The sequence below is a fragment of the Spermophilus citellus genome (assembly GCF_964194105.1).
Source record: "Spermophilus citellus genome assembly, chromosome: 7".
Taxonomy (NCBI): Eukaryota; Metazoa; Chordata; class Mammalia; order Rodentia; family Sciuridae; genus Spermophilus; species Spermophilus citellus.
Genome location: NC_138188.1, coordinates 160,793,612 through 160,803,521, shown reverse-complemented (window position 1 = coordinate 160,803,521; position 9,910 = coordinate 160,793,612). Strand labels below are relative to the sequence as shown.

At 48.1% G+C, this 9,910-nt stretch overlaps 1 protein-coding gene across 2 annotated transcripts in view; it reads right to left on the bottom strand.

The window, feature by feature from the left end:
* Nucleotides 1-781: 781 nt before the first annotated feature.
* The window catches only part of PCP4 (Purkinje cell protein 4), a 51,419-nt gene continuing 42,290 nt past the window's right edge, over nucleotides 782-9,910 (bottom strand). Inside the window, exons 1-2 of one of the 2 annotated variants that reach the window (XR_014023051.1) lie at nucleotides 9,313-9,520; nucleotides 996-1,194 (exon numbers count right to left, since the gene is read on the bottom strand). Coding sequence is in view for 1 of the 2 variants with exons in the window: in XM_081302055.1 (XP_081158181.1) it covers nucleotides 1,067-1,194 (128 nt within the window). In the remaining variant the exon portion in view is untranslated. Of the gene's footprint in view, nucleotides 1,195-9,312; nucleotides 9,521-9,910 lie in introns of those variants that run through there. The other variant, XM_081302055.1, reaches the window with a different exon arrangement.

The following is a 9,910-nucleotide window of genomic DNA, read 5'->3' as shown; positions in this document are numbered from 1 at the left end:
CTCTCCGAAGTCCAGGGTCCCTCCCCCATCTTCACCCTTCTGTCCCCATGGGCTGAGAGTGCTCAGACCCTCAGCTAGACTGGGGAAGAACTGCTCCCACAGAGGGTCCCCCGGGAAGAGTGTCCTCCCGAGTGTCCCAGATCAGCCTCCAGGAGGGTCTGAGGCTAGAAGACCCATGCTGGAATCAGAGTAGAGCCCACCCAGCAAGGACGGACCCCACTCCTGGGGAGTGGGAGAACAGTAGGGGCTGGGAAGAGTATGGAGGGACTAATATGAATTATCTAAACAAGATTCCTTTGGCCCTGGCTACTTCACATAGGTAGCTCCAGAGACCACATCTCAGTGTGGCTCATTTCTATGGCACCTGTACCCCACTCTCTCAGGAAGCTGTTTCTCCATAATTCATAATTCTCCAATGAAACTTCTGAGGCTTTGGCACCCCAGGATACAGGACTGTGTTCCCATCATAAGAAAAAAATCTATCACCACTGCCCGTCGGATGTTAGCACTCTCCAAGTGACACAGACGTGGCTGAGAAAGGATCTCTTACTCTCGGCACAAACACTCCTAACAGAAGCCACCGCATCCATCTCTAACGAGACAGGGAGAAAATGGATATCGGGCTTGCAGCCAGCTCTAACCTGAGTGACTTCCTAGGTTGATACCAAGGGAGAGGCTGGGGTGGAGCTCAGTGGTAAAGCAAACGTGCCGAGTGTGTGCAAGGCCCTGGGTTCCATCCCCAGTGCCAGAAAAATATAATTAAGAGAGATGAAAACAGGCATTTGAATCACTCATCTTAACTTCATTTTATTACAACGTCAAGGAAAATAGTTGCAGGAGAAATGAGAATGGAGATAAACATAGAGATTAAGCTACTCAAATTTTCCTTGCCTACGCCTGTCTACCAGGGTATAAATATTATGGGTTTCTGTACATGCATTTAGGTTTGCGGTGCGTGTGTGTATCTCATGTGGATGACTTCTGTCTAGGGTGTGGTTCTCTTAGTTTCTTGACAGATGATGGTTGAATTCAGGGTCTTCAAGCAGATTAGGAAGGGGGTCCCCCACTAGGACTGAGATCCAGCCTTCTTCTTCTGGAATTTTCTGAACTGAGACTGAATGGCTACCGCCGCACGTTCTGTCTCTGGTGCATCCATGTCGATGTCAAACTCTTCTTGAACTTTCTTCTGTCCATCTATAGCAAGAAAAACACAAACATGAGGTAATCGGAGCTGCAAATAGAAAAGCAGCTTTTCACCTGCTGAGCCAAGCCAAGTGGCCCCCAGGGAGCACACCCTCAGAGCCAGGACACTCACAAAGTAAAATGCCCTGCACGGCAGAGCAGCCCACAGTCCAGGGCCCACTGCCCTCCAGCTGCCTCAACTCGACCCTGAGAGGGGCCGTGAAAGTCAAGGGCACAGTCTGGATGCAGAGTGTGTTTTCTGAACCTGATCTTTGGTTCCTACTGGAGACAGTTTACATAAATTTTAAAAACATTAGCTGCGCTGGTCCTTTCTCCTGGTATCTCATGTAGATATGGTTTGAATACTGCTATAGGCATTGAACCAGTGTTAGCTGATTTTCACAAGAGCTCTGAGTTAACCAAGTAACACGTTGAGTTTCTGTGTATACTTTTGCTGCCATCGAAGTCTGCTGATTGTGATCCCAGCCTGGGTTCTTATCACCCTCAGGACACCACTGACCTTCACAGTTAGACTGAGGTTTCACAAACCATGCATGGTACTCCTCCCACGTAGGTGTGGCAATGTGTGTGCCAAGACAGAAGGCTTTAACCGATTCATAAGCCAGAGTGAAGTCACGACAACTTGGGTGAGCTGTCTTATCACGCTGGGCACCTTTCTGAGCACTACAATTTCCAGCCAAGTTGTAAAACCAAATAAGTAAATCAAATCCCCCATCCATAGAAGAGGAAAGTCTTTAAAAATCCTCCAGTCCAGTGAGGGCCGAGGCCAGCCCTCAGAGGCACAATGTCCTGTGTGTTCTTTCTCGGTACAGACACTGGGGCCCCAGCTGCCTCCCTGCACTGCTGCAGTGGGAAGGTCTCCTGAGAGCAAGATTGAGTGATGACATGGTGTCCCTGGGGGGAGGTCACACATTCACGCTTTTTGCAAAGATCCTCAGGTATAGCCAGAGTCGGGATCCACCCCCCTATTGACAGGAAGCTCCAGCTCCTCACCAACCCTAACCTGCTCCAGCCACTTCCTCTCTCAGGGACTTTGCAGAATAACACTCCAGCAGCAGCCCTAACCACATGAGTGGAGACACAGGACACTCCGGGTGAGGGAGGCTTGTTTTCCATTGCTTGCTATGTTGTCACCTCCCACAGATGGATGGATCAATGGTAGGTGGGTGGGTGGATAGATGTTAGATTTAGAAAATGTGTAGGTATAGATGATATTATAGATAGGGATGATATAGAAGAGAAAGATGATAGATAGAGATAACAGTTATGATAGATGGGAGATAGATACAGATGACATAGAAGAGAGATAGATATAGATAATAGGTATGACAGACAGTAGACAGATTCAGATGATAGAGGTAGAAGATAGACCGATGGTAGATAGGGAGGTAGGTAGATGCAGGAGAACCAGCACTTATTTCAGATAGATCTTGAATGATGTTTCCCTCGCAGACTCACATGCAGGCTCCTCGGTTTTCCTGGAGACTAAGCGGGCGCTGCCTGCAGCCTTCCCATCACATCTGAAAGTGGGGGACACTGGCTCCAGGCTTGCCAGCCTCATTAAACTCACCGATTTATGACCTAAATCAAAGCACTGTTTTCTTCCCTCCCAGATCTGCTGCCAATGCCACGAGAGCAGAGCTTTGAATGCACCAACGTCGGGGGACATTGGGTGTCATCCTGTGTGACCCACAAGAGCCCCAACCATGCAGAGGGCATGGGAATCATTTCCTACTGTACCAGTTCAGTCAACCTCTTGTATTCAATCTACATTCCCAATCTGCAGGGAAGACTGTGGGTCAGGACCATCGGGAAGGGGCGGAGTTCCTGTGGCTCAAGTGGATATTTGTAAAATGCTTAATGAATGTTATCCCATGATACCTGGACTGGAAGACAAGAATCTGAAATGCGGTGGCCCCAGCTCTTGTGCTAATGGGAAAAAACTTTAGTATGAATACTGTCCGTGGCTATGCAGAGCAGCTGCAGCCCTGGGAATGGCCACTTTTCATAAGGTCCAGTCCCAAACCCCAGGAATGAAGGTATCACTGTTTAGTGAGTGCAAAGGGGAAATTCACCCTGACCCAAGGGAAGATGGAGGATCTCTCTTTTAGAATTAAAATGTTACTGCAACCTGAAGTTCTTAAAGGGCCTGATTCATCTTCTCCCTTTTATAATAATGAAAAAAAAAAGCAATGATCTCACTTTTTGACAAATGACAAATGAAGAACACAGAATTATGTATATTTAGGGAATATATATATTAAGACGGTAAGGACGGGTCATCAACACAAGCATTACAAATTGTATTTTAAACTAATACTTTCAGCCAAAAGTAATTTATGAATCCCTCCTTTGTTTGAAAACCCCGGACAACATTCGCAGAGCAGCCACTAGTCTTTAAAGAGTTGTTGTTTCTGGACTCTGGCACTGCCTTGGGGAGGTCTGCAAGGTCGTCCAAGGACCATGAGCTCCTTCCACGGACCTGGCCAGAGATGGGTGGCAGCTAAGAAAGGACAACTCATTAGACCTTCAGCACAGAGATCAGCACAAATCTCTAAAGGCCTGGAGATGCCTCAAGGTGGTCTTGGTGGAGGAGTCTGGAGATGTTGCTGGTTAAAGGGGCAGGGCTTCAGGAAAAGCTGAAGCCCGGATGGAGAGAAGGGCAGGCACTAGGGCAGATGGCCAGCCTGGAGGTCAGGGAGGCACAGGTGTGGCCTCCCACCACTGGGCCCAGGGCTTGTGACACCAGGGAGTCCATGGGAGCCCAGTGGAACTGTAAAGCCCTGTGCAGAGGCAGAATTCCTCACAGAGGTGGGCTCCCGTGCCAGGGAACTCTGGGGGCATCTCTAAGCTCTTCCACACTGGAACAGAGGCTGTGACACATACCTGGCCAGGAAAAAGTTAAATGCAGGACTTGTGTCCCTTGCAGACAAAGTCCCCATCCTCTTTGGAGAGGCTGACCTCTCCTAGCCCCCAGACCCTCCCAGCAGAAGTGGGGTTATGGGACGCAGCTGACAGAAGATTTGGAGATTGCTTCCTAGTGCTGTGAGACCCTGGGGAGGGTTCTTAGCTCCTCTGGTACTCAGTTTTCTCATTTAAAAAAGGCAAAAGTAAAAACCACTTTTGAAAAGATTAACCTACCTAGCTACCCAGCTCTGCAGTGTTAAACACAGATTGACACCTTATTACAAGGTAAACTGCAGCCCAAATGATATTGGGCACAGTTGCATGGCCCTAATTCAGAGAGGAAGGATGCACTTTTCAGCATAGCCAGCCGCATGGCCAGTGTGGGCAGCTGTGTTTGCTCGTCTTGGCACAGGGTCAGCCCCAGGTCAGTAATACAAGCCATGAAGAATATACATAAAGGCTTGTGGACGTAGCTCAGTGACAAAACCCTTACCCAGCATGCTCAAGGCCCTGGGTTCAACCCCAAGTTATGCCAAAATAATTAAATAAATAAGAATATTCAAAAAGAGACTTTCCAAACCAACCAGTACAGTCCACAACCCAAAAGTCTGGTGATACAGAGCTGAAGCCGTGTAGAAGAGCCTGCCCCAGTGCCCACAGCTGTGGGTGCAGGCCGCTCTGCCTGGGAGACAGCAGTACGTCTCAATTAGCAGCACGGGGAAAACGTGAGTCCTTCTCATTTCCGGACGGCAGGGTGACCATTTCCCTTTATTTCCATTTCTTCTCTCATAAAAAATGTCTGAAGCTGTGTCTGGACTGGGTGGGCCCTACCTGACATTTTTACTTAAGATTCTGCTGCCCAAATAGGAAAAACACATCAGCTACCCAGCTCCTAATGGCGACTTTTTGTCTGTCTGAGCAAGCAATATTTTACCAAAACACCCCGCAAACTGTCCAGTGCCGCACGGTTTTATTTGTATCTGTCTGAGGTTCTGAAATTCTGTCGGTTCCTTTTCTGTACGAACACTCTGAAATCCTGAATGTGCCCATCAAAGAGGTCAAGAGAATGACTGCACTGAAGGAAGAGGGAAATCCCAACTTCCTGGCCTCATGTTGGGGAAAGAATAATGTCCCCTGTGCCTGGCAGGCAGGACCCCCATGGCCCTGCAGACTCCCCCGCTCTCAAGTCCATACCTAAAAAACTTCATCTCATCAGAAGCGGAAATTGAAACCTATGAGGCTGAATAGTTTGCATAGCTGCTACGTTCTCTATTTACGGGTGCACCCTCTGTTAAGCGTCCAGCTATCTGGACACCTGTCCCTTATCATATTGTTTGTCCTCTTTGTCTCTGTCTCTGCCCCCTCACCCCTCTCTCTCTGAGACCCACAGCACAAAGCTTGCAAAACGACCCCCAAGCAACTAGGATTTCCACACTTCCCCCCAAATGGGCAGAAACTTCACCCAACCACCATGGCACAGAGCTCTGCCAGGGGCCCAGGAAAAACCAATGCTTTGAGAAGGCGAAGAGGTCTCCGGCTGAGATCTGCCATGGCCTCCCCTGGGAAGCTGCGGTCCTGTCCAGGTTAGACTTCCTGCTGCTGTAGATACTTCTTAAGCTACTTCCCCAAATACTGCCTGGTCTTTGCAGAAACTGAGACCAGAAGTTCCCTCTACCATTGAGGGGGTGCTCAGACAGCCAGGGCAAGGTGGCAAGGGAGGAGGTTGGGGCAGGTTGAGAACAAAGGGGCGTGGAGAGGGTCTTCTGAAGAGGTCAACTTCCTGCTTGACAAAAGTGCTTGTGGACACAAGCGGGGGTCACAGTCAGATGGACATTTCCCTACTTGTGCTCCTAAGTGGGGGATTCAATACAAAAACTAAAACAGATGCATGGACAGAGGAGGCACCAGTCAATAACAGTGAGGAGCGCACGGACAGGGAGGAGATCAGAAAAGGAGGAAATTCCGGAGACCATAAAAAGAACAAGCCAAAAGTCCCCACGAGATTCCCTGCTCGGGGGCCCTTCTCTATGAAGAAGTCTATCTCTGTATTTCTGTGGCTCTTCAATAAACCTGCGACTTTCTTGCTGTCTCTGTGTCCTGTTCTTCAGTTCTTTGCTGAATGGAGACAGTGAACGCAGCGCCCCTAGATGGTAGCACATTATGCTTGATTATGTCATAAGAAAAACGTTCAGGAAGCTCCTCTTAAAAACACAATGATAATAAGAGACTTTCTTTATGGAGCATGAAATAGAGCTTCCTTATATACCTAAATGGATTTTCTTTTACAGATCATTTGATGGGCAAATGTAAAATAGATGATCATAAATATAAAAGTAAGGAAGGAGCACCAGTTGAAGACAATCCCAAATGCACATTACAGGTTCCTGGTAGCATCATGACAATCCACGGGATATCATGGTTTGATGGTTTGATAGACTAAAATCATGTTTGCATTTATCTGTCCTGATAAACTCTGAATCTAGTGTTGGAGTGGAAGATCTCCAATCAGTCCACAGTCCATAAACAGCCACGTGCTGAGCACCAGGATTATTCTGCTCGGGTTTCCATAACAAAATACCACGGCCGGGGCTGAAACAATAGAATTTCATTTTCTCCTGTTCTGGAGATGGGATGCAGGTGGCAGCAGGCTGGCTCCCTGAGGCCTCTCTCTCTTGCTTGCCTGCCACTTTCCCACGGTGTCCTCACATGGTGAGGGGATACCCCTGGTGTCTCTGGGCATCCAGAATTCCTTCCATACAAGGACACGAGTCCTGTTGGACTAGGATTCACCCCAATGGCCCCACTTAACATTTCTCTTTAAAGACACTGTTTCCCAAACGGTCACGTTCTGAGTTCCAGGAAGCTAGAGCTTTGGATGGTCATGGAGGGAGGGGGCAGGGGAACATCTAATCTAACTTTTGGACTTTATGAATTTTAAAGTAGCTTTAGAGTCTTTGTCTTGTTTGACTTATGCACCCATTCATAAGAGCTACAAGAAGTATCCATTGTTCCTGTTCCACCCTGGATCTCGACCAGGATTGCTTTGTACACACTGGCCAAGGCTGGCTCAGGATCCAGGTCTTGCTCCAAATCTCATGGTGATTCTGAAGATTTCTTGCACTATTTTCAGCTCCTTGGATGTATGTCAATATGACAGATTTCTGTATAGACCAATTAAGGTCTCTAGGGGGAAAATTATGTATTCAACAGTCCAAGTCTAAATGTGTACCACGATCCATCCACCCTCCACATCAACCTGTATCCCTGGGGGTCAGGACTTTGTATGGAATTCACTCAGTTAGCAAGACATTCAAAAGGTCCCCATCTGAAGGTGGGGGACAGCAGAGGACACACTCAGGTCCCTGCTTCCCAGAGGAAAACAGAAAAGAGAAAGGTAAAAGCATTGGAGAGAAAGAGAATTTCAGAGATTCCCAAAACCAAGTAGGTTGTTGATGCGGAGACAGGAGGGTTCTGGCCTGCCCAGTCCAGGTTGTCCACAAGGGCTGGGGAGGAAGGAGCCAGCAGGGAGGGGCAGAGGCCAAGACCCACCTGCCAGGAGGGGAGGGGCAGCAGGGCTCCTAATAACCTGGAGACAGCACGTTTTGAAAGATCCTTCTTCTTTTATGAATTCACAATCTGAGCAGCAGACTTGAAACAATTAACATAGATTCCTTAGGAATTAACAGGCATGAAAAGGCACCTGGAGAAAGACAGAGCTGTTCCTGGATCCCCAAGCAGCCCAAGATAAAGAGTCTGAGACACACAGCATGGTTCAAAAGTCCATCATGGGTTGGAATGGGCACAGCTCTCTGTTAGAGCTCATGCTCAGTGATGAGCAAGGCCCTGGGCTGTGGGTTCAAGCCCTAGTGCCAAACAAAACTATATCCAGGGGCTGGGGTTATAGTTCAGTGGCAGAGCACTCACCTAGCATGGGTGAGGCCCTGGGTTCAATCCTCAACACCACATAAAGATAAATAAATAAAATAAAGGTATTGTATCCATCTGCAACTAAAAAAAATGTTTAAAACCTATATACATAAAATAGTAGCCCTAAGTTCAGCAATCTGAACCATAAATCTTTTCCCTAGTTTACAATGATGCAAAATCATTGTCCAGTGGTGGTTTGGGCAGTAAGTCATGAACATAGATTTTATTTTACACACACACACACACACACACACACACACACACATACACCATGGGCAACGCTCTCATTTACATATTTATAGTTCTCTATAGTTTAAGATTTATTTGATAGAAACAAATTTCCTCCTAAGGCCTAATCCTGCAGATCAGAAATTTGTGCATAAGCAGTAAATTGAGATATAATTGTCCTGAGTAGGAGTTTTCCATCATTAGGAGTCGAAGCACATAGCGTTCTATAAAAGACCGAAGTTTTAGCACGCTATAAAGAAATAACAGTCATTTAGCTGAAGTACGCCTTGCAAATGAGACGTCTGAATGCCAAGGTTTGCAGAGCATCCCACCTTATTTCTAAGGGTGTATTAACTGGAAAAGAGTTAACACCCATCAGTTGTGTGGCCCCTGGTGTCACTAAGCTAACTGGCCCAAGCTCTGGGGGCTCTTAGCTGGGGCCCACAGCTCCTTCACATCAAGGCCACCAGGGGCCATGCAGAGCCAGTGTGGATTCCTTTCTAAGGACTGAAACCCTCACCCACCAGGCAGCAAGAGATGGTAAAAAAAGCTCATGAGGGCTACAATTTTCACCTTTAAGCCAGAAAATAGGGCATCTAGTGCTAGGGAGAAGGTCAATTCCTTCTGAGAAAAAAATTAGTAAAAGTAAATTCAAGCACCCAGCCACAGAAAAGCTGGCATAGAGGATTATATTTTATGAAATTCCCATTAGAAAAAGACAATATGTCCTTTTATAATCCAGAAATGAGGCACACAGAGAGCCCTGGCGTCCCTCAACCTGGTGTGCTTGGGTGACAAACGGTCACTCCATTGCCTGGCAGGCAGGGGAGGACCCCCAGCCAGCTCGCGGCTCCCAGCCGCTGCACATGCATTTACTGAGCAGGAGCCGCTGGTGCAGAGCATTGTAATTTTCCAGGTCTTTGCTAAGAAGCAGAGATTAATGAGCAAGGTCAGGCATTAGCAGCACCAGGCAGGGGAATTTCTGTATCTATTATGTTCCCCGAGCCCAATAAAAACACCATTCCAGTTTCCCCTATCTCCATTTACCAGGTTGGCGCCTTCTGTGGGGCCCATGGTCCTTTCCAGGAGACAGCAATTCTCTTTCATCCTAAAATAGAGGTGCTCTGAAATCCACAGGCCTGGGCCCTGCCGTGAGGGCTCTGGTTGTCGTGAAGCCTAATTTGGTCAGCTGGAAGGGACGGCTCACTGCCGGCTTCTCTGGGCCGCCTCTTGCATCATCCCTGCTCTCCAGCTGCCACGGGCTGTGCTCTGGCTTGTGTAAAATACCTGTCCTGCCGTGTGTTCAGCTGGTCCAGGGAGTGTGGACCTGTGAGATTCAACTAGGAAGAAGGAGCTCTGGGGAAATCAACTCTCCCTCCAGATTCGTTAAGCCCAGGAAGTCAGCAGCAAAAAGGAGACACAAATACCACTGGGGGAAAAGTGGGTTTTGTCTACTGGAAGGGCAGAATCTGGTCCTAGTGGTGTTGGTTTGCTCGGCTGCTGTAACAGAGTCCCACACCCACACCCTGGCGACGCTCAAACAACAGCAGGGCATTTGCCCCAGTGTGGAGCCTGGAAGTCCAAGGCTGGACCTCTGGCAGGGCTGGGCCTCTGGAGGCCCTCTTACTGGCCTGCAGGTAGCTCC